The following is a 25,601-nucleotide window of genomic DNA, read 5'->3' on the forward strand; positions in this document are numbered from 1 at the left end:
ATTTAGATTTCAAAGTGTTTTCACATACATTAGCCAGGGTTTTGTACACCTAAAAACAGGAAAGGGAAACATTTGTAATGCCTGTTGATTGTATAAGGGAACAGTAGGAGAAAGAGTAGTAATTGTGAAAATGCAAGGTGAGCAGAAAAGAATTTTCCAAATATTGGACAAAAAAGCCTCACCTTTGTAGGGCTAACATTAGAGATGCTAGCAGTCCATTGAGTGCAGAACATGAAGGAGGAGCTTGTGTGGCCACATTTCTTGCTCTGTGTAGACTGTTCCTGAGATGACAACAAAATCCCCTACCCAGAGTCTGAAAATAGTCATCTAATATTTGATGTCTGGTAGTTCCTAAACCTTATTGAGTCCACTCTATAAATGAGAAGTATGGGAGGAAAGAAGAAAAACATTTGTTGATAGTCAAGACGTATGTCAGAAAATATCATGTTAATATTTCCAAGTCCATTTTGGGCGGTGCACATGATCTGCATGTATAGGCAGAAGACGTGCCCCAACCGTGACCTTCACAGCTTTCAAATAGTTATAAGTAATAATTCCACACATGAAAGTGGCGATTGACAACCTTGGTTATAGCTGAAGGAGAAGTAGAGCCAACACAGGGCTCTCCCATTGGGGGGAATAGAAGTCAAGTCACAAGGAGGCAGAAGAAAAGTAAGTTGTGATCAGAAAGTAAGAATTCAGAAAGTAAGATACTGAATTTTAAGATGTTAGAAATGGGTGATGACAAAGCTTAGGCTGTGACCAAGAGAGAGAGTGGCAGCTCCTGTGAACAAAGTAAAAGCTAAGCTGTTGTCTCCATGTCCACCAATAGATGAAGAGGGACAGCACTTCAGGTGCAGAAAAGAAAATCTTCCAGACCCTAAATATTTAAGATGAGGACTTCCAATTAATTACCCCTCCTCCCTCCAGTTTCTAACTCACAGAGCATGGCTAATAAGAATAGCAATAGCTCAGCACTTCTACATGTCAGCATTGTTCCAAGCACACCGTACCCATTCCAATATTTACAACGAGTTTTGTGACAAGAGGCACTGTTAAGCCCATTTCACAGATGAGAAAACAGAAATAGGGTAAGCTGCTTGTCCATTATGGGCTACAAATGCTGGGGAGAAGCTGTAGACAGGGTTAGATGAGAGAATATTTTACGGAAAGTTAAGTTCAGCTAAAGAAGTGGACTAAGTCCAGGAGGAGGCCTGCCTATCCACGGATATTGGACACCAACAGATGCCAGGCTTCGTGTAGAGACCTGGTGAGAGAGGAGTCTAAACTAATGCACAGGGATCATAGTGAAGAGTCCTGAACACCGGTGTTTGGAGTTTGAATCTGATTTGGAAGGGGGGAAGGAAGAAGAAAATGACATAATCAGCACTTTATCTTGAGATGATTCACTTTTGAATATGAACAAACTGGAGAGAGGCTGGAATGAAAGGGATTAGGTCAGGGTCCTTTTGGTCCGGATTATATGACAGATAATGAGTGTATGAGCAGGGGGGTTATCCGTTGAAGGTTAAAGAAGAGGTGAGTTTGATCTATGTTGCAAAAGTCAAATGCAAAGTTTTGGTAACTGGGTGGATGAAGAGAGTGAGGGAGAGGGGAGAATAAAATCCAAGGTTTCAAGTTTGAGTCACTGAACTACCAACAGAAACTCAGAAGAGGCACTTTGAGGGGTGAGAGGAACAGCGTGAGTAGCTAGACTCTGAAAATACACGATTTGTTGTCAGTGATCAGGCTATCGAGGTGGGAGAGTTCAACAGGAACTTGGAAACACGTTTGGACTTTAGAATCGGAGCTTGAAACGAAGATTTTGGTGTCATCTGCACAAAGGTGCTATGGGAAACCTGGGGAATGGGTGAGATCTCTGGAGGCGGGAAAAGGAAGAAAATAGAGAACAGATCCTTGGAAAATACTTACATCTGGGGGCAAGGAGGAAGAGGAACCAGCAAAGGAGACAGAAGGAGAGTGGTAACAGAAGAATAGGAACATCTAGAAGTTTGCATCACAGGACACATGGGGATGGAAGGTTCCAGAAAAAAAAGCTGACTTAGCAAACCGTCAGAGAAACCCAGAAAAATTAAGCTGTTTGGGTTGGTTGAAAGGTTCTAAGGATCAGGAGGACAGGAGATGGCCTCAGGCGGGAAGGAGGGAGTGGAGAAAAAGAGGCAAAGGCAGCAGGGCTGGGCAACCTTGGAAAGTTTGAGCATGAAGAAAAGGAAGACAGTGGCTGCAAGGGATAAGACGTGAGGGAAAGTGCTTTGTTTCCTTCTTAAGGTAAAGGGCACCAGTTAAACCTATGTTAGAGATCGATGAGCCACAGAGAGGGATGAGTGAGGATGCATAGGTACTGTCAGTAGTTAAGCAAAAATAAGTAAGCAGCAAAAATACTGTCCACGGCAGAAGTCCCAGCAGGATGAGGTCCTAAAACTGTTTCAAACCTTATGATAAAGCAAACCAGAGCTCATGGAGCTGCCGTCCTTAACTCCCACACAACAATAAGGCCAGGGCCAATTAAACAGGCATTTCCTCCTCTTCTGGAGGAATGCATGAATTTAATGCACGCATCCCAGGGCAAAGGGGGAGAAGGAGCCGTCACTATAGGCAACCTTAAAAAGTAAAATAACTTCTATCGAGTATAGGAAGAAGAAATCTTGCTAATGAATTCAGGCTATACAATATTAGGATTTTCTTTTTATAAGAACTGTTAGCAAATTGCGTGACTTGTAAATATTCTATGTGCAGGAGAAGGGAGGGTATTTTTACCCTGTGTTTTGAAAAACAACTAGTTAAACGCACTCAGGCCTGAAGGTTACTTCACTCACTCTATATGAGGTAAAAGCTTCCTGGGGAAAAAAAAACCAAAAAAGGTGGAAAAGCAAAAATATTGGTAGTGGTTAATGAGTGATGGCTGGCTTTGACTGCTGTAGGTAGTGTAGGTAGGACAATGCTGTAGAACATTCAGCAAACAATCTGTTCCATTGTCCCATCGTTTCCTATCAAGGGGATGGAGGGGTGTGGCACTGCACATAGGATGTCAGAAAGGAAAAGAGGAATTGGAGAAGGGAACAAAGAGATAGACTCAGTGTTCCTAAGGAATGTGCACACCCTCCCTCTTCTGCGGGATGGCCTGGGCACCGTGTGTGTCCCTGTGTATTCAGAAATGGTCCCTGGGGCCCCATTGCTGTCACATTGCTGCACAACCCTCGGGCATGAAGAAAAGCATTGGAGGTTGTTAGCACATCTCTGTCTGGAGGTTGAAACTGGGCTCAGCACCAAGAGAACACCGGAAGGGATTTGTCTCTTCTCCGTGCTTGGATAATAGCTATTCCCTGAGACCCAGGGAAGAATTAAGTTCAACGTGTGCCTCACACTATATTACACACTCAGTCCTGAACAGCTGGGCTGCTAGTACAATTTAAAAAGAAGAGAGAACTGGCTGTTCACCATCAATGTATAATGTATTCATAATAAATCTCTCAATGAGGAGGTATAAAGATTTCCTGTTGCTGCATAAGCCAAAGGAACAGAGCATTAGGCAAGTATCCAGTGAGTCTCATTAACAGAAACAACCAATACGGAAAATCCAGGGGGACTTGCTCCACATTTCTGTTAGTAATGGCAATTTTTTTACATGAAATATGCTAGTAATTTTCTCGCTTGTAAAATTGACTTTGCCTAAGGATTAATAAATATGCTTTTTCTTAATAGTTACTGAATAGCCTCCATGTTCTAGAGACTGTATAACAAAACATTTCTTGTCACCTTTTTTCTTTTTTTCTTTTTTGCTTTATTTCTGAGAAGATAAAATAGTAAAGCCATCCCAGATTGATTTATTTTAAAAGAAAATGGAAATAACATATATTTAAAATTTAGTCAAGGGGAACCTGGGTGGCTCAGTCGGTTGAGAGTCCGACTTTGGCTCAGGTCATGATCTCACAGCTGGTGAGTTCGAGCCCTGCGTCGGGCTCTGTGCTGACAGCTCAGAGCCTGGAGCCCGCTTCTGCTTCTGTGTCTCCCTCTCTCTCTGCCCCTAACCCTCTCGCATTCTGTCTCTCTCAAAAATAAATAAACATTAAAAAAAAAAGTAAAATTTAGTCAAAAGAATAATTGATAATAATGAACCCTATGAATTAAAAAATTTTGGTTCTAGGGGCACCTGGGTGGCTCAGTCAGTTAAGCATCTGGCTCTTGGTTTCAGCTCACGTCATGATCTCACGGTTTGTGAGTTCGAGCCCCGAGTCAGGTCTTGCACTGACAACCCGGAGCCTGCTTGGCATTCTCTGTCTCCCTCTCTCTCTGCCCCTCTCCTGCTCGCACTGCCTCTCCCAAAATAAATAAATAGACTTTAAAAAATTATAAATAAATAAATAAATAAATAAATAAATAAATAATTTTGGTTCTAAAATGGGTGTTAGTGGTTAAGAACAAAGTTAGTAAGGTCAAAACAAGGACATTCTCCTCCTACACTTTGCTTGCCAAGTGCAGTCACCTATGCGGGGTCCCCAGTGTCAGAGCCAGTCACAGAGCCATCTAGCTGCTGGTAGATAGAAACCAATGACAAATGAAAGATATCTGTCAGAGATAATTTTCACACACACACGCGCGCACACACCCCCCCCCCCAACACGATAATTTTCACTTTAAGTTACTCCTGAAATTTTTTCATACCAGACTTAGAACTGTGTCTGTCATAGTCACTTAGACTTTATAACAATAAGATCATCTCAGTGTCTAGGTGGATAACTACCCTCTTTTCTCGAAGGCAGAGGAATGGAACGTACATTTGATCATTTAATAGCCAATTTGACTTTTTAAAATATGTGTCCAAAAAGAGGGTTCTGTTGAGTAACCTGTGTTGAGCTCTTAAAAATCATTATCTGATTTGTCAAGAAATTATTCCCACTGACTCAGGTGTTTACAATAGTAAAATAGCATGTACAATAACATAAAAAATAGTATACATAATAGCAATTGTCCTCTTTAAAATTCTGCCTTTCCTGGAATTTAAATGCCTGTCCCAGAATGATCGAGATAGATGTAGGGTTTTCATCTTTGTGTCAATGGCTGCATGAATAAAGCAGATATGCCAGCATTAAGCCACCTTCTGTAAGAGACACGTCAGCCACCTCAGTTTGTCGTCTTAGGAATATTCTTTAGCAAACATCTTTGTTTTCCAAACATTAATTTATTTCCCCAGAATAGCTTTCCTGAAATGAAATTACTGGATCAAGTGGTATGAATATTTTAAAGCTCCTCTTTCTCAGCATGTTTCTAAGCAGCTCTCCAAACGGGTATTTATTAATTCACCTTCTGTGAGTAATATACGAGAATTACAGCCATATTCCACGCTTAACAAGCTGCTAATAAGACTACATGACTTTTATTTGTGCTTATAGCAAGCTTGGAAAGTTCTGCAAGTGTTCATTTACATTTTTTGTGTGTATTTGCTAATTTTGAGCTGTTTCCTTATCAGCTGGCTTATTTTTCCCAGCTCCAGTCTCAACCGCTTTTCTCACCTCTGTTGCTTTGCACAGGCTCACATGATTCATTTAGCTACTGGGTAGATGAAAAGTCCCCAGTGGGGCCTGACCAAACCCCAGCCATCAAACGCCTCGCCAGGATCTCCTTGGTGAAGAAGCTAATGAAGAAATGGTCCGTGACTCAGAACCTGACGTTCCGAGAGCAGCTGGAAGCTGGGATCCGCTACTTCGACCTACGTGTGTCTTCTAAACCCGGGGATGCCGACCAGGAGATCTACTTCATCCACGGACTTTTTGGCATCAAGGTCTCGGATGGGCTGATGGAGATTGACTCATTTCTTACACAGCACCCCCAAGAGATTGTCTTCCTGGATTTCAACCACTTCTACGCCATGGATGAGGCCCACCACAAACGCCTAGTTCTCCGGATCCAGGAGGCCTTTGGAAACAAGCTGTGCTCAGCCTGCAGCGTGGAGAGCATGACGCTGCAGGCCCTGTGGGAGAAGAAGTGCCAGGTAAGCGGAAACAGACATGCTTGCAAGGGCACGAACGTAAGTCTGTCTGCTTTTTATTTTATTTTTCACCTATTTTGAGAGAGAGAATGTCCAAGCAGGGGAGGGGCAGAGAGAGAGGGAGAGAGAATCCCAAGCACTGCCAGCATGGAAGCGACTTAAGGGCTCGAATTCACAAACTGCAAGATCATGACCTGAGCCGAAATCAAGGGTTGGACGCTTAACCGACTGAGCCACCCAGGAGCCCCCCTTCTCCCTTTTCTATATCACCAGCTGGAGGGCAGCTCACCCCAGAGCTCTTAGGCTGGGGGGCAGAGATGATTTGGAGTGTTCAATGTACACACACCAGTTCCTGGGCGCTTGTGAACTGGGATTGACACCTGCCAAGTATTTACAATTTGCTTGGCAGACTGTTGGAAGCATCTAGGTTGCCTTTGAATGGCCTGGCCAGAACCAGCGCACAACAGTGTGGTGAAATTGGACCAGTTGGTGATTACCACTTTCTTTATCTCCCATAGAATCCCATTTTCAGGCTCCTACTTCCCCTCAGGGATAGGCCGGTCCATTCTGCCTCTACCTCAATGTCAGAAAATCCCTGCATTAGCTGACAAAGCATGTAAGTGATTCAACTCAGAGGCTTAACATTTTAAAAGGCTCCCTTCACAGATTCGGGGTCATGGCTGGAGAGAGTTAAGGAAGGAAGAGCTCAACAAAGGGATCCAGGCTGGAGAGAATTCCCAGGTCCCTTAAGCTTAGTAGAGCCTCCAAACTAGGCCTTGAGGAACGTCCAGAAAAGGAATGTGGGCCTCAGATATATGCTGCTCTGATCCCACAGGATGATAGATAATGGGAGAGGGGAGCTTCAGGAAAGGTCAGCCTCCCATTTGGACTATCTTTAAAAAAAGAAAAAAAGCAAGTCCCTTTCATTCACAGCTGCTCACTTACTCCTACACGCACATCAACCAAAGCATCTTAAAGAGGCAGTTATTTTTGAACTTGGGGAAGAGCTTTTAATTAAAAATCAATTAAAGCTTTTTCACTTGCAAATATTTATTGAACACCCAAGTATGTGCCAAGCACCAGTCTAAGCACCTGAGATAAATTAGTAAATAAAACAAAGATCCTTGCCTTCATGGGGCTTTCATTCAGGTGCAAGGAAATAGATCATAGATCATCATCATAACAAAACCATTACAGAAAATGCTAGAAAGGGATGCAAGCAATGAAAACACAAAGGCAAGTGTGATTAGGAGGAAGCAGCGTTCTGTGGGTTGGAGGGTCGATCTCAATTGTAAATAGGTTGATCAGGGTAGACATTCGAGGGAGTTAATCGTGTGGACACTGGGGGAAGAACTTTGCCAGCAGAGGAACCAGCCAGTGCCTGACGTCTTTGAGGAGAAGCAGGGGCACGGGGCTGAAGAGCAGAGCAGCGAAGATCAGAGCCCGTGGGTGATTGGTTAGGTACTCCAGCTCTCACTCTGAGGGAGGAAGGTTGTGAGAGGGTTCTGAGCACAGGGTGCTGTGCCCTGAATTACACGTTAATGGAGTCTCTGTGTCTGTTAGGAAGAAGCCAGGGGTAGGAGGGGAACCGGTGAGGAGAGCACTGGTAGCAAGTGGTCAGATTTGGAATCTACCAGAAGGTGGAGCCGACAAGGTTTGCTAGTGGACGGGATTCAGGGTGCAAAAGAAACAGGCTTCAAGGTTGCCTCCCAGGTTTGGCCTCAGTAACTGGAGATGCCAGGTGGTTTTGCACACCTATAAAAGGGCTAAATAAACGTCTTTGACTCCACAGAGGCTAATGAGTTAACTCTTAGTATCTCTTAAAATTTCTCTAAACCACTTTTCCTCGCTGAAACTTTGTGATAGTTTGCCAAATATTTATCACACCTCTGCCCCTGAACCTAAGTTGATATTTTTTCAGACTCTAAGGCCTAATTTGGAGAGATTTTTCTCTCAGTGGAGTCTCTCTTACGATATGAAATAATAGTAATAACAATGTCACCTTAACAGCTAACATTTATTGAGCCTCTCTGCTCCGTGTTTGGTACATGGATTGGCACATTTAATCCTCTCTGCAGCACTATGAGGTAGGTGTTCGTTATTATCCTCATCTTATAGATGAGACTTACAGAGAGGCTAAGCCTCTTGCCGGAGAGAACATTGCTAGTGAGTGGCAAGAGCCAGGATTGAGCCGCAGCCTGCCTGGCTCCCCAGAGCTCCCGCAGCTTCTGATGCCGTCCCAGCGCCGTTCCCTCACCTTGGTGGTTTTCACAACAAATATCGTGGGTTACACTCATAAAAACACGTTCTCCTTATCCATGAGCCCCTATTATCAGAGAGTCACAGAGAGTTAGCAGAATGGAAGAAAGGGCTAGAGACCTGTAGGAGGGCCTTTGAATTTGGGATTCAGGTAAGAACAAATCTGAGTAAAGCTAAGTTTGATAATCAGATATCTGTCATAAATATAGATTTAATACTTTGTGCCCAGGGAGTATCCTGGATGGAATGCCTTCCTGCATACGAAATTGTTTGGAAGTCTGCAAGAGTAACAGGTTATCTTCAGGAATACTGACTAGGACGGACAGTGAATTTCTAGCAGCAGGGGGACGAGCTATCCTCATTTTCAAGTATGGGCTAATCTGTGTCTTCCAACTACCACACACCTCAAATTACGAAGGGAAGAGATTACGATGACATATCAGAAAAAGGGAGCCTGTCATCCATTTGAATTGGAGGATCTCCCTGTTCTTCGCTTCCCGAAGTTTTCCTTGCTGTGTCTCTTCTTAAAACCTAAACAGAGACCTCACAGTCATCAGTCACCTACCCTGTGCTGGTGGTTAAACTTTAAATATTCATTATGTAATGAGCTGCCTGGCATGTAACCCCCTGAGTATTTTATCACTACAATTTAATAGCACGAAGTGTACTACCATTCAGTCAAATTTCATTTACCCGACAGTTACGTCCCAGCTCACTGATACATGTGCGTAGCGGCTATGGGTTTTGAGGTACAGTGAATTAGAAGATTTATTCTACAATGTGGCAGTATTTCGAATCTTAATGAGAAGGTGGGAGTACATAACACTCCTAAAATACAAAACGACCGATATACAATTGCAGGATAAAACTGCCCTACCTGCACTCTATGAAGAGAGGGGTTTGTAATCAATCAATTGAAAAATAGTACATAGCATAAATCTACAGCCCAGGGGCCGCCAGTAAAGGACCCATCAAAATAAGAGGAGGTCAATCAAGGAATAATTCTCAAAAGAAATTCGATTTCAAATCTGAGCCTCAAGAGAAACCCTGAACATAAATTGCTGAGCTGGAAGGGAGAGAAAAATATAGCAGGGCAATGGAGGGAGGCAGATGCGAAACACAGGCCCTGGGGGCAAGAGTTACTGCCCTAGAATTCCATAGAATAAGGTTGGTTTGCTAGGTCAGCCTCCTGCTGTCAGCAGAAATTCTCCCTATAACTCTTAGGGTCAGATTGCTCAAGAAGTCTCTTGAGGAAAGGCATAAAGCCCCTTTTGTACAATTTGTACTCCTTACACCTTTTCCAAGGCAGACTAAAGAATAGCATGTTCCTCTTATCCCCTGACACTGCTCAGGGTCCAGGCAGCTCTGAAAATGGCCTGCCGGAGAAGGATCGCACAGCCTCCCGCCTCTCCCACAGTCCATTTCCAAGGCCAGCTTTCTCCCCTTCCCCAGGCTGGAGACCCCAGCCTTCCAGCCAGCCAATTACACCGCCTGCGGGAAATCCTCCCAATCTCCCAGGCAATCTGCTTACTATGAGCCTGTGATTAACCTCATTAACACACGTGTTTACCACAGGCATCATTAGCAGTCAGTCAGACATTACTCAACACCATTAAAAACAACAAGAACAACTATTTGCCTGTTGGGTGCATCCAGCCTGGTGCACCCTTGCTTTAGGCCCCCAGGAGCAGTTGGTCAGGCACCTTAGTCACTAGCTAAACACACTGCAAAGGAGACACACATTCATAGCCTTCCTTCTTGGGTGCCTGGGGGATTATGCTCTCGGGCTAGCTATCTGAGGATTGCGGTCCAGAGAGTGTAAACACGCTGGACATTCCTCCAGGAAGAGATTACTGGTGCCTGGGAGCAGGGGGACTCTATTACTTCTAGAAACCTAGGCAGCAGAGCTCTGAATTGGGACAATCAAAATAGCAATTCCCTGTCCCTCAGCTGCCTCTCAGAAACTAATTAATGCTGTGACTGTGGCTTGCTAATTATTTTCAAAATCACTACCAGTCCCCAGAGGCCCCGCTGGAGACCCATTGCCTCCTGGAAGTCATCCCTGCCTGGAGTAGTGCCCTCCCACGCCCTCGTGGGAAGGGTTATTTCATTCAGTCAGCTCGCACTGTTGAAATTCTAGGTACTCCCAGATTAGTTCAATGTGTTGGTCACAACCCCAGGAGTGTCAGTTTCACGACCGTAGGAGCCATAACTTGTGGACCGCGCCAGCCACGGGGCTCTCCATCAGGGGCTCAGAGCCCCAAGGGAAGGGGCATGGGTAGAATTTAAGTAGGCTGTGAATTTGCATGGGAAAAATCTACATATTTGTTCCCTGTCACCTTTAGCTGAAAATTAGTATACTCATCGACAACGAGTGCAGGCAGTCAGCCATAGCACTATCGGCCGTACGGGTGACTTTGTCCCCATAGAAATCACAGCTATTTCCATATTACGTTTCAGTTATTTGAAATATCACTTAAATTCATCATTAACTCAAAATGATGGAACTTAGTGCACTTATAACAAAATAGTTTTATTTAATGTGAAGCATATACATTAATTTATTATAAACTTAATAATATGTTAATAGCTATATTTCACTCTTAATAATTTCTTTTGTAATCCTATTTTATTTTATACATTCATTTAAAACATAATCTGAGAAGGGGTTTGGGATTTTGCCATACTTCTAGAGGTGTTTGTGACAAAAATAAAGCTAAGAATCTTCAAGTCATATACAAGTACTTAAACCTTTGCTTACTGATTTTTCTAAATACATATATTATATATATAATATATAACATATTATAATTAATATAAATATATATTAAATATAATGATTTAATTTATATATGCTTGTATTCGTTTGTCTTTAATCCTAGCAATCAGGACAAAGCAGGGAGTTAACACTCAGCTTGTTCATAAATTGCTCTCCTTTTTCTGTTTTGAATGTTTCAGGTTCTTATTTTCTATCACTGCCCCTTCTACAAGCAATACCCCTTCCTGTGGCCCGGAAAGAAGATCCCAGCGCCCTGGGCAAACACCACAAGTGTGCGCAAACTAATCCTCTTCTTGGAGACCACTCTGAGTGAGCGGGCCCCACGGGGCTCCTTCCATGTCTCTCAAGCGATTCTCACGCCCCGAGTGAAGACCATCGCCCGAGGCCTGGTTGGTGGCCTCAAGAACACTCTGGTTCATAGGTAAGAGTTTGCTTCCTCTAACTTGAACACTGACAGTACAGAGCCTGCTTGGGATTATCTGTCTCCCTGTCTCTCTGCCCTTCCCCTGCTCGTGCTCTCTGTCTTTCTCTCTCTCGAAATAAATAAACATTAACAAAAAAAAAAAAATTTGCTTCCACCCCAGAAGTAAGGTTTAAAAAAAACAAAACAAACTTGATTCTCTTTTGAATCAACAGTAAAATTGTATAGTTTGAACATTTAGAATAATGACAAAACAGAAAACCTTATATTTGAAAAATCTGTGCATTTGAGGTGGTTTGCATTAACTGTGGCCAAAAGATCTCTGAATACTTTGTTGGAATATACAGTATACCGTAACTACTCTCCGAACTTTGATGCTAAGGCAAAGCACTTTAAGCCAACAGCACTCTGTTCATTTCTGGCACGTGGTCACACTGTGAACTTGCCCTGCCCTTGCAGCCGGCCCAAGTACTCACTCATTTAAGAAGCATTAAGTGGGGCGCCTGGGTGGCTCAGTCGGTTAAGCGTCCGACTTCGGCTCAGGTCATGATCTCGCGGTCCGTGAGTTCGAGCCCCGCGTCGGGCTCCGTGCTGACACCTCAGAGCCTGGAGCCTGTTTCAGATTCTGTGTCTGCCTCTCTCTGACCCTCCCCCGTTCATGCTCTGTCTGTCTCTGTCTCAAAAATAAATAAACGTTAAAAAAAAAAGAAGCATTAAGTGAGGCAGCTGTGCTAGGTGCTAGGTATGCAGAGATAGCCTGGCACGGTTTGTCCTTCCATAGTGACCATGAATCCTAAGAAGCAACTGAGGATGCCACCTGCACTGTCACAGCTTGAAATACTTCCTCAGAGCACAATTTATTCTCACTGTACAATTAGGTAGGAGAAGCTCCAGATACTTATATACACACACACATGCACGCGTGTGTGTGTGTGTGTGTGTGTGTGTGCCTATGGATATGGATATGGATAAAGGGAATGTTATAAATACATTTGGATAACAGGGCAACCGTGTTATCCAAGCTGAGGAAGTGTTGGGGTGATAAAGGATATTTACAAGACTCACTTTGGTTCCTGAGTTCCAGGTGGTAAGCACCAGCGTTTACATAGAGAAAGGTTCTTCCAAAAATGTGTCCCTGCCTGCTTGGTTCTGCGTTTGGATAGCATCATTCCAGATAACAGGAGTTTACCTGGCAGGAGTTCACATAGCAGGGAGCACCTGCACTTTTGTTCGCTGCTGAAAATTCCTATGTTGCCTTATGTTGGCCATGAACAAAACCAGAAACCCTTACTTTGTGACTCTATTAAGTTTTGACTAAATTACTTGTGCTGAACTTGGAAAAGAGAATGTCATAAACCAACGATATATCTCTGAAAGACCCAGAATTACAAACTTTCTTTTTTTATAATATATGTTCATGTATCCACACTATTTTCCGCATGCATTTGGTAAATTTATGGATTAACATTATTTATTTATTTATTCATTCATTCATTCATTAGTCCAACAAAGATTGAGTAGTTGGGAGGAGCTAGGTCTAAAGATACAAGGTAAACAAAAGATAAATAAATAAAATACACAAGGTAAACAAAAAATAAAATAAAGATACAAGGTTAACAATATAGTCTCTGTCCTCATGGAACTTAAGTCTATCAGGAAAAATAAACATGTACATTTCTATAAACATTGTGAAAATAACTATAATAAAGCCTGTACCAGGAGCTGTACTAATAAGGGAGAGGAAGTATTTAAAAATAAGAATACGTTATATCTGCATACTGTAATTCAGAATATGAATTACCTTCTTGCAGATGTTTTCATTTCATTCTTAAATTAAGCCAGCCTCCAGGTGGGCATATTGTCTAGAGCACATTTTTGTCCCCATTTCAGATGGGACTCAGTAAAGTTAAGTGACTCAGACCCACATAGCTAGTAAGGGTCAATACTCTGAGACTCTGAGTCAATACTCAGAGTTAGGGTAAAAGCCCTAACTCTGGACTTTGGATTATTCTAATGTTGCCCTTTTCCATATTTACCACTGACTTGAATATAGCATATTTCATTGCTCTGCTCCTTTCTGCTCCACTGGCCTGTAATTGTCTTACTAGTACCTGAATCTGGTCGTATCTTCTTGATTACAGCTGTGAACCCACAGAGTCACAATGTCTTTCATACTTGTCAACTCCGAGAACTTTAATCTGGCTGCAAATGAAGCATAAAAGTCTTGACCTTAGTGGTAATGATGGCGGCAAATGCCCAAAGCCAAGAGATCCTAGCGTGCCGAGCCCTTGCCCACTGATAGCAAGCAGGTGTCTCGAGACTGGAAAGACACTTGGGCCTCTCCACCATGCTAGTCTCAAGAATAGTACATGGCAGCAAGCATTGCCAGGCCTCCACATCCACAGACGGGAGAAACTCAGTCAAGAGTTTGTTCCCAAACCCCCAGCATGACATGCAGCTGTTATTTTCTCTGGGCAGTTGAAGAAGCATAGCCAAGAAGCAACTCCAACATGCCAAAAGTCTGTCCTAACTAAGGTACAAGGGTGCTGTCAGAGTGGTCTTGGGCACTGGTTATCAGCTGCACCAAGAGGAAAAAGATCAGGTATATTTTCCCACAAATGTAGAGGTGCCTTTTTTTTCTTTTTCAGTGGGAAGTTAACCTAACTCTTGGGTGAAATTTTGGACCTGAGATCTTGTTTGCTATGGTTCATCACCCTGAAAGGAAGCCATGAAAAATACAGCCATTCTGACTGAATTTCTATGGTAGTTGCCCCTAGATTCTTAGAAACCTTGGACTCACACTGAAATCAACTGGAAAAAAGGTTATGCCTAAGCCCAAGGACAGAGCAGCCATGAGGCCATAGAAAGGGACACAGACTGAAATCAGAGGCCTGAGACTGAAACCTGACTTGGTCCCTGTTAATGGGCTGAATTATGTGCCCTGGAAATTCATATTAGAGCCCCAGGCCCCAGTCTCTCAGAATGTGACTGTATTTGGAGGGTCTTTAAAGAAATGATTAAGTTAAAATGAGGTCGTTAGAGTGGGCCCTAATCCAGTCGGACTGGTCTCCTTATAAGAAGAGGGAATTTGGAAAGAGAGACTCCGGGGATGGGTGTGCTCAGAGAAAAGCTGATGTGAGGACACAGCAAGAAGGTGGCCATCTGCAAGCCACGGAGACAAGACTCAAACCAAACCTGTCAACATCTCAGTCTCAGACTCCAGCCTCCAGAACTGGGAGAACATACATTTTTGTTGTGTAAGCCACCCAGTCAGGCGTTTTCTATGGCAGCCCTAGCAAACTAATGCTGTCTCTTAACAGGTGGCCTTGGATAAGTTTCCTGAGGTCTCTGATCTGTCCCTTTCTCGCCACTTAAAGAGGATTAATAATACTGCACAAAACTGTAGAATCTTACGTGACAATGCCTACCACAGTGCCTGGCACAAAGTAGGCATGCCAACTCTACCTGTAGAGAAACCCAGAAACGGAGAGGGCCAGCCTTGTTCCCAGTGGGCTTCAAAGGCAAAGGGAAGTTTCCAAGCAACTGCTCTGCTCGTGGGGCCTGGTGCTTCACAGGCCTATCAGCAGTATCTGGCTCACCCTTCTGCACTGATCCCCCCTTGGTAAATAAAGGCCAGGAGTTCAGAAAACAAAGCAGTTTTTCCTCACAATGAGTTCTACATTTTCCTGTCGTTGTACGTAATCCTGGTTATTTGATCCTTGCCTTGAGGAAAGGTTGATACGAGCAACCTGAGGCTGACACAGAGCTCTTTGTCACCGGAGACCGCACATTTCCCACATTTCTCTGCTCAGGCTCCAGGGATCCCCTGTGGTTTGGCTCCGGCTGGAGTCACCTGGAGTTGCCACCAAGCCTTTAATTCTCATTTTCCCATGATGACCAGAAGATGGCGCCAGCATTACATACCTAAACACTGACTGGCAGATTCTCATTATTTTTTAAAGTAAGCTCTACACCCCACGTGGGCTTGAACTCACGACCCCGAGATCAAGGGTTTCATGCTCTATCAACTGAGCCAGCCAGCTGCCCCTGACTAGTACATTTTAAAAAGAAGTCTTGAATGGATTAGGCTCAGGACTGCAGTGGCCTTCCTGTGGGCCACTGTATGTATTCCAAGCCTCTATCGCCAAGGGAAGACTATTTGTGGCGCTTTGTTCTCGGCCTTCAAATATCTCTACCCTACACTCTACCATCTATGATTCCTTCTCTCGTGCCAAACACTTACACGGTGCTTACTATATCCCACGCGTAGTTCCAAGCACTTCACATGTATTACCTTATTTAATTCTTCAAAAATCTGTATGAAGTTAGTAGTATTATTATCCCCACTTTACAGGGGGATAGACTGAGGCGCAAAGAAATTAAATAAGCTGAGGTCAAGTTGAGGTTATTAAGTCTTCAGGAGACCCAGTTAAAAATGTAATTACTCATGTGATCGTGGTTTCTTAAATCCCAATTAGGCTACTAATATAAAAATACAAATTGACTTATGAGATGCGTTTTAGCCCCTGGCCAGTTATCAAGTCCACTGAGTGAGGGAAGCAACGCAGGACTGACCATCATTGTCACGGTAAGAGGAAAAGAGAAAGGAAGGCAAAATGGTACCGAGGTCTCGATAAGGTTGTCGAGACTACGGAGAGGTTAGGAAGGGCAGCTCTGAAAGAGAAAAGGAAAGGAGAAGATGACAACCAAGGACAGCGTCACCACAAGAGAAAGAAGTCCACTAAGATGAACTTATTTTCAATTTTTGCCTAGAGCAAATTCTTCCTAAAAAATCCCCAGTCCCTTAACCAAAACGTAAGCCACAGTTTTTGTCTTCCTCACGGTCTTCTCAGCTTATCAGGTATTCAGTGAGCTATTTTTCCCATGATGCAAAGCTATGAAGTTTCTGTACTGCCCATGATATTTCCATTTCCTGCTAATACAGAAGGCATCCCATTAAATTGTTGTCATTTGTTTATGTCACTAAATTGTGAGCTGCTTTGGACAAAACATTCTGGCTATCACATAGAAAACCCTCAAATTGTAAAATGTAACTCACAGGCTGTGTTTGTGAGACCACTGAGTAAGCACTGGTCCATTAAGAAGCCACACATACTCCTGGAGTAACTGTATATCCAGATGGGAAAGTGAACCCTGACCACCTCCTTCATACCATACATGAAAATTAGCTGGAGGTAGATCTTTGATCTAACAGGAAAGCTAAAACCATAAAGCTTATAGAAGAAAACAGGAAAATATTTTTGTGACTTGGGACTAGGCAAAAGTCTCCTAGATAGGTCACATAAATTATAAGAGAAAAATTGATGAGTCAGACTCCATTAAAATTAAGGAATTCAACTCACCAAAATATGCCATTGAGAAAATTAATAGGCAACATATGGGCAAGGATAAAATATCAAAAAGCATATCTGAGAAAATACTAGCATCTAGAATATATAAATAACTTCTACAGCTCAACAATTAAAAGAAAAAAGAAAAAAAAGAATAGGTAGAAGAATTGAACAAGAACTTCAAAAAGCAGACATACAAATGGCCAATAAGCACATTACAAACTGCTCAGCCTTATTCTTCATCAAAAGAATGCATATTGAAACACTGTTATATATCTTTACATACCCACTAGAATAGCTAAAATTAAAAAGACTAATCGTGCCAATGTTGGTGAGGCTCTGAAGCAACCGGAAGTCTCATATTTTGTTGCTGGGAATATATAATGGAACGACCTCTTTGGGGAAAGATCTGGAAGTTTCTTATAAAACTAAATGTAAACCTCCCGTATAATAAGGCAATTTCAGGTGTTGGTACTTATCCAAAAGAAATGAAAATAAGTGTTCACAAAAAGACTTAGATAAGAATATTCATAACAGTTTTATCCACAATATCTAAAAACAAGTAGCTTCCCATTTATTCATCAATAAGAAAATGGATAAACAAACTACTATGTTCATGCAGTGGAATACTGCAGTGATTAAAAAGGAGAACAGACTACTGGCGTATATAGCAACACAGATGAATCCAAAACCAGAATGCTTAGTCAAAGAACCTCACACAAAAAATACAGAGTGCGTGAACTTGCATGAAGTTCTAGAACAGGCAAATTTAATCAATGGTAGGACAAAAGTTGTGACAACTGTTGCCTCTGGGAGGATGGGGACAGGGATTGATGAGGAAGGTACATGCAGGAACCTTCTGGCCTGCTGGCAATGTTCCTTGTGTACCTTGACATGGGGTATGTGTTATGTGTTTACGTTTGTCACAACTCAACTAGGTTACATGTAAGATTTGTGCATTTTTTTTTTTAGATTTGTGCATTTTATTGGATGCAAGTTTATGTCAAAAGAGAAACAAATTAAAACAAATATTGAATCCTCCTTAATGAGATGCATACTGAGGCGTTAGGGCATGTGTGTAGATGTGTGCAGTTGGAACTTGTCAAAAATGTAAGATGTTTTGATGGAAGGATAGAGTGGTGGGTCGATGGACGGTTATGTGGCAAGTGCTGTAAAATGTTAGTGCTGGAAGCTAGATGGTGGATGCACTTACTATAAATTTATTTCAGTGTTGCAATCAATATGTTTGCAATTTTTCATGTTAAAAATAATTAAAGAGACTACCAATAATTAGGTCTTGATCTTAGTCTTTCAAGGCCCCATTGACATGGCTGTCTCTTTGGTGCTTGCGGCAAATAATCTTGTCTTCCAGCGCAGAAACCTTGAAAGTACAATTCTCTGTTGGAGTTGACATCACTCCATCCCTCAAAGAGATATAAAGCTTAAACAGATGAACTTCTGGGGGCTTGTGCTTTTATTGACATACTTTTGTTACATTAATGGAAACGTCTTATTTCTGTTTCTGAAAGAGTCCTTTTAAACTCTGCTCCCTGCTCTCTCTTCTGTGCAGGAATCTTCCTGCCATCCTGGACTGGGTGAAAACCCAGAAGCCCGGAGCCATGGGTGTCAACATCATCACATCGGACTTCGTGGACCTGGTGGACTTTGCCACTACTGTCATTGAATTGAACGACCTCCTACAGGAGGATAGAGCTTTGGCTAAATGCTGATTTGATTTTTTTTTTTTAATTTATTTAACTTAATGTTGACTTTGTTGATCCAGGCCAGAGTTCTGAAGGGTTTCCTGTTAGGATGGTCCCTGGGCAGTGATGGGGAAGTAGGAGGAGGAGGGTGTTTTCCCTTCTTCATAGGGCCATTTGGATTAAACTACAGAGATTTTAATTGCATTTTTCCCAAATGAGACTAAAACTTAAGTCCAAGGGAAGAAGCATATCTCATGTGATCAAGGTCAAGGTCTCCCCAGTGGCTCATGATGTTGGATGTAATATGGAAGTGGAGTCTCCAGGTTCCATTGAGTGTCCCCTAATTGGCCCAGTTTCCTGTTTTCTTCCAGGATGTTGTATTTGAGCCTGTGAGGAGATGAATCAGAAAGGCATCCTTAGTCAAAGTAATGGCTCATTGCAGGCGTGGATGGCCCTATGGGGTGGCCCTAACATCAACCCAAGGCTTTGAGGGGAAAAAGGGCCAAGCACCAGCTCTCTCTGGCATGTTGAATGTCACCACTTCTCCCCTGAGAGAGTAAGACTTCTTTATCACCAGGCTGTACCAGCCATAATCTGTTCTTCCATAGCTTATGCTTGGGAACTGGTCACCTTCATTCTTTAGATAAACAGTACGTACTGCCTTTGGTATCAGAAATGTGTTTCCCGGTTTTAAAACATTGATCCCTTTCTATTTCTATTGGCCCCTTCTTAAAAGTGAAAGGAACAGTGGTGGAAGAGCCTTTCAGTGTGGGGCCCAACAGGAGATAGACATGCATGTTTGCTGCACGCCCGATTTCTTTGGTTTAAATCTGTAGCTTTCCCCAAAATGGCTGCCAGGTAAACTCCTGCATCATTTTGGCAAAGTCCTTTTTGAAGAATGGGATCTTCAAGCCAGATCTTGGAATCGCATTTCCTTGTTGTCTGCCTAGGACTCGGTCTGTGCTGTGAGACACAACGCTAACGGAAGGAGCCTTGTCTGTGACACCGGGGAGGCAGACACAGGAAGCATGGGAAAGTGCAATGGATTTAAGGAGGAAGCTCCAAGTGGGTTGGGAGCTGTTCTGTAACTCCTTGAAAACAAGACTACCTCGGGGACATTTAGGATGACTTGTGGGTCATCAAGTGAGAAATACCCAGTGTGGGAACTTTTCCAGTTTGTGTCTTGATTGTTCTCCTTTTTGCAGGTTGTTCTGAGCCTGCTAATCACCACTGCATGAGGGCTTTGAAACTCAAGGGGGGATTTTTTTTAATTGGTAAGAGGTACTTACCTATAAAGAGTCCTCTTGTGTTTTATTTATTTATTTATTTATCCACGTATTTATTTATAGATTAAGTATCTTCAGTGCTTCTTACCTCAAGAGCACTCACAAAGGAGCTTCCCGAACTCTTTTCACCCAGGCCCGATGCCGCCCTGATCTTTCTCCCTTCAATAGGACCGTGCATTTCAGCACTGTGAGTGACCTCTGACTCAGCTACAGATATTCCCAGCTCCCCCAGTCATCCTGGGACAGTGTTCATGCGTGGGTGTGGTCCAGACTTGAGAAGCCACTGCCAGGCCATGCACTGGGTCAGAAGATACAATGGGTCATGAAGAACTCTCAGTTCCTGAGGAAGACTCTCCAGTAGAAGGTTGAAAAGGAAGGAGCTGGAAAGAAAACTGGGCATGGAGTGTGTACATACCGAGGCTCCTCAGGACTGTCTGAGGATCCCTAAGGAAATGGCAGCATCTGGATTCTTAAGGAGGAAAGATAAACGTGGAATCCTGGATGGATGTGTGTATGTGTGAAGACCGTTAGGCCACCCCCCCGGGAGCTTCCCATTTCTATTCTTCCGTGCTCACAGCTGGATCTTACCTGTCTCCTGCAATGGCGGGTATCTGGGGTGAGCTACCAAAAGCACACCCCCAAATCTTGGTCTTCCAGCCTCTACTGTCTGTAAAATAATTTAATCCCCGACCTCCAGCTTCTGCAGTTTGAGGAGGGCCACAACACAAATGCCTCTGGGAAAATCTGGTCTAACTTTTCCTGTTCTTGCATTTGAGCCCCCTCTCCAAAGAGGTTCCTGGGATTGTATCATCAAATTTTGGGGGGGCCTTCTCTGGAAAGGGGTAAGAAAGGAAGTGCCCTCACTTTCTCAATTTTTCTTCAATTCTAATATTAAACCCCAGTGACAAGCTCTGAAATTCCTGGCCACCCCTCGGGGTTTTATTTGTGGTCTCATTGTTTCAGTTGGTCTTCTTTTTCACTCTTGGTCAATTGCTAGGGACTAGGTCATTTCCCCTCTTTTAACCCTTTGTTACTTGGCAAAGAGATCAGGAGGCAAGAGGAGAATTATTCTGCTCTGTTTTATTTGAGCCTCAGCTTTGTCCAGGTGCTTGGTGCTACGAGGCCAGGTGTGTTGGCAGGGTGTCTTCAGAGGATGCCAGTGACACCCAAGGGCTGCTGACTGTTCAGTGAAATGTTTACTTGATTTTTGTTCCTTTCGTCTTAAGATACATAACTGCACTTCACTTGGGTTGTAACACTGAAGTGCACCTCAGTGGTTGCATAGTAAGAGGAAAGGCATCAAGCGTGACACAGAAGCACAGAAAATGGCCCCAAGGTCGTGTGCATGGAGTCCTACTCTATGTGGCAAATGCAGGTGTTCACTCCTTCATACTGTTTTGGGTTGCCAGCCTGGCTTGCATTTTGAAATTCTACACAGGAGTTCTGGGAGATAGGAGGATTATTGGCAGTTCGCCCTTGATAAACACCTTGACTTGGCAGAATCTCTGCTCCAGGAAAAAAGTTGTTCGATATAATACAAAGGATATATGCATTCTGCTCTTGGACATGAGGCCAAGCAGAAGACTCAGTGACGGGACAGAGGGAGAGGAGACTTTAGTTCTATGACTCATTCTACAACTGCCAACAATAAAAATGTTTGACCCAACCGCATCATTCACTCTCACAAGATCAAACGAGCCTACCATACTTCCTCAGAATTAACTTCAAGATCAACGAAAAAGCTACTTGATTGAGCCAAAGAGGGCTTTAGTTTCATAGGATTTGGGGCCATAGTTATTCTGAAATGTAGGCCATAGTGATCCTGAAATGGTAACTCCACATGGTTTTTCATGAACTCCCTAGACCATTTGCCACATTTCCATGGCTTTGTGGAAAAGGGAACAATCACAGGTTTCAGTTAGATTGGAGCAATGTTTAAAGGCTTGAACTTGGAGCCTATTAGAGATACCACTGCGGTTTCATGGGCAGAAAAGATATCCTTAGGGTTGGAGAGAGAAGTCAAGATGGAATTGATGGAAGGGAATGATAAATTATTGAGGATTAATTTTTAAATTATTGACAGACCTAAGGATGTCATGCCCCCCCCAAAATGATATATATGCTGTATTAGACTCTCTAGTAATTTATTTTCCTTCTCTAGTAATTTATGTTCCTTAACACTGAGACCAGACCCCTGAATTCTTGAAAATAGTTGAGCCACAGTCCAAACCCAGGATTTTTATATAGACTCAAAAGCACAAGATCTGAGCCCAGGTCATGACCAAGGTTAAGAATCCTGGCTCTCCTTTCATGACCTCATATTCACATCACAAAGGTTATGTTTCTGTTCAAGAAGACAATGAAGTGAAGCCTTCTAGAATTAAATGCAGTTTTGTGGTGTGTCAGGATTTTCTGTTTCTGTTTTTCTGAATCCTGCCATAAGAAAGTGCTCCCCAAAGAGACATTATTACAACCTGGCGAGAAAGCTTAGTGCTAAGCTAAAGGTGGAGAAACAGAAGAAATTACGACGGAAATGAAACGATTTCTTTTCGTGGACGCAGTAGGGCTACACAAATTCAGGCCATCTTACAGAATGAATTCATGTCCCAGTTGAAGTTTTTGGAATGTTCTTTATTGGCTGACTGTAGATTTTTATTGTTAGGTTCTGGGAAATGGAACAACCTAATGAGTGGGGCACGCCATGAGACTTCTCTCTCATGGCTGAGCAAGTAAGCAACCCTGTGCTAAATCCACCTCGGTTCCTTAATCTGGAATAAAGATGTTTTCGGGTACCTTAGTGATGTTCTGCAAACCTTGGTCAACTAGCTCCCCAAAATGTCAGGTCCCTTATGATTAAATTAAATGCCTTATACTCAGGGGGCGAGGTGTGCAGTTATGGTAATTCTTCCTCGTGTGGCGTGTGTGAAGAAATGCTTTTTGGGTTCATTTCTCAAAAGTGTGGTCTAGGATGACAGCTGGTGCAACATTGGCGCCATAGTGATCCGTATAGTGAGATGAATAGAGCTGAATGAAATCTGCTGACACACTTGAGTTCCCAAGAGGGGGCTTTCCCAAATGCATGCTAAACAGTCATGTTATGCCAAAAGGAAGTGCACAGAAATTGATCACGTCAAATGTCCATACGAACAGGAAGTTTGTTCTGTGTGGCATAGAACGTGGTTGTCCCTCTCAATTCCACTAACTTTGCAGTAGTCCTCGGCCCTCGGCCTCAGACTGCTTCCTAGTGTTTGCCATCATGGCTTTGTCACTCAGAAATGTTGCCTTGGGACACACAGGAGTGAATTGATTAGGTGATAAGTGATTTAGCTGGAAACTTCACCCTAACTCCAAATGGTAATGAACAGCTCTTTACTCTCCCAAGAGACTTACTATCTTCTTACCTTCTGGCTTCCCCAGCTTCCTAGGAGAAATAGTGACACAAAAGGTACTATATTGCTGAACTGGCCCTTAACCTGGAAGAATACAGTACAAAATGCTATTGGTGGTGTTGAAATAGCACAGTCTTAAATGCTCAGAAAATATTCTAAGATGACTCTTTCTATCCTGCAGTGGATACAGTGTTCTAGTCTTTTCTCCAATGATACTTATTCTTAGTACTTTTCAAACTCCTTTCTAAGCCACATAGTTTGGATAAAATATTTTTCTTCTCTTTGCTGGGAATTCAATCCCACAATCTTGAGATAACCTCAATAGTCTAGAGGCATTTTCCTTCTCATTCCTTCTGATCTGCACAGAATACCACTCTCTCCTCTCCTCTTGGCCATCCTTGATCATCTGCTGATTACTGTTAATAACAGAATACCGGTGAAATTCATCCAAATAGACACACACATTCAATGAGGCCCAAGCCCACTCCTATCACAGTGGTTTTTATTGCTCCTTACTGGTCCCAAATGCGTAATTCTGACCCCGACACACACATGTGTACGTGCATGCACGCGTGCATGCACACACACACACACACACACACACACACACACACACACAATCTGATTGGGGCCCAGATCTCGGGGCCAATACTTCATTCAAATCGCAGGGGCATGCTCACAAGCTTGGAGCCCAATGAGAAGCACAGCACTTTGAAGTCAGATAAGCCTTCCGTTGCTTTGTATATTTGCAGTTTAATATATGTTATTGCTTTATAGCACTAGTAACACTTCAGTCATGAATCTATAGTATCAACATGATAAATCTTAGAACATATTCTAGGCACAGCGGTACCTTGCTGCTATTATACTTACTAGTTTGCACCCCTGTGTTAATAAGCGTCACATACAGACTGTGTAGGCAGTGTTTGTATTGTGTATATGCCAACTGTTATACTTAACCTCGCCGATCAGCAGTTAGAAAATACAGAGGTTGTCATAGTGAAAATAAGTCTTGGTCAATTCAGATATGATATGTGAATCTGATAAATACTCTGTTAGATATTCTGTTTGTCCTCTATGCTTGTTTTATATTACAGTGCATGCTGTTTGCTAAGTTAAGTAACAAAAAATAATAAAATCAGAATAGTAAATTGTACCAATTTTAAGGTTAAAGTTTGGTACTTAACTTATATGCTGCTTGGTACTCTGAAATGTATTTTGTGGCTTAATTATCTTATTTACATACGTTTCACTTGGCTTCTTCCCTACGAGGAAATAATTGTTCAAATATATCTCTCCTTCTTTCTTGTAACCTGGATAATTCTGCTTAATTCAACCTAAAACATCGTAAAGCCAGATTACCTCATTTTAACTGTGAAAAAACAATTTAATAGGTATGATGACATTATGTCTTTTCTTGTATTTTATTTGAACGACCTAAATAGGCTTAAACCTAATAATAAATATAAAGCTTTAGCAGGCATGTTTCCTTGTTTCTGTATACATTTTATTGTTGACCCACTTCTGATCTTTTTTTTTTTTTTAAAGGTTATAGACCCAGTGTCAATCAAATATCTTAGTATACGACTTTGGATGAAGACATATTGGAATCAGCTGACCACACCTGCAGTCCCCAAGATGAGCCGTGCACGAAATGTGCACCCAATCTTGTCACCCACCCTTTTCTAAGCTTTGCCCTCAGCACTTCAACCATTTCTGCTAGGCTTTGGCCAGGTCCTGCATCCATATTCTCACCTGACCACCATGGTGAGCCCATGTTACTCTGAGTGATTGCCAAGCACCGAGATAAAACAATGCAGAGATTAGAGTGGGCATCCAATCTGTTGGCAAGGAAGATTCCAATATTTTCTTCATTCCTAATTCTTTTTAGTAGAATGCCTGAGCCCACTTAATTTCAGTGACTTTCTCTTTCTGCCCTATGCCCTGCAAAAATAACAGGGTCTGGTGAAACACCTGTGTATGAATTTAGCAGAAATGAAGTTAATTCTAAGTAGTCATTCATTTCACATAGTTAATGTTACAGCAGCAAATTAGGGACGATTCTATTTCTGTTCAAGTTAACATAGCAATCGAAGAACACATCATAGATTTTTCACCTGTACTTTTAGTCATGGTTAGTAAATCTACCATATGGTCTTTTTTTTAAATTTTTTTTAATGTTTATTTATTTTTGAGACAGAGAGAGACAGAGCATGAATGGGGGAGGGTCAGAGAGAGAGGGAGACACAGAATCCGAAGCAGCCTCCAGGCTCTGAGCTGTCAGCACAGAGCCCGACATGGGGCTCGAACTCACGGACCGTAAGATCATGACCTGAGCCGAAGTCGGACGCTTAACTGACTGAGCCACGCAGGCACCCCTACTATATGGTCTGATGGGCTTTCATA

The 25,601-nt window shown here is 42.7% G+C and overlaps 1 protein-coding gene across 3 annotated transcripts in view; it reads left to right on the top strand.

Annotated features, from left to right (window-relative positions):
- PLCXD2 (phosphatidylinositol specific phospholipase C X domain containing 2) overlaps positions 1-24,678 on the top strand; it is a 50,484-nt gene extending 25,806 nt beyond the window's left edge. For 2 of the 3 annotated variants that reach the window (XM_042903798.1, XM_042903799.1), the window contains 3 exons: positions 5,550-6,010; positions 11,225-11,466; positions 18,388-24,678. In XM_042903798.1, the coding sequence (XP_042759732.1) occupies positions 5,550-6,010; positions 11,225-11,466; positions 18,388-18,547 (863 nt within the window). In that variant the 3' untranslated portion in view covers positions 18,548-24,678. Of the gene's footprint in view, positions 1-5,549; positions 6,011-11,224; positions 11,534-18,387 lie in introns of those variants that run through there. The other variant, XM_042903800.1, reaches the window with a different exon arrangement.
- Positions 24,679-25,601: the final 923 nt, after the last annotated feature.

This window comes from Panthera leo, chromosome C2 (genome assembly GCF_018350215.1).
Source record: "Panthera leo isolate Ple1 chromosome C2, P.leo_Ple1_pat1.1, whole genome shotgun sequence".
Classification (NCBI taxonomy): domain Eukaryota; kingdom Metazoa; phylum Chordata; class Mammalia; order Carnivora; family Felidae; genus Panthera; species Panthera leo.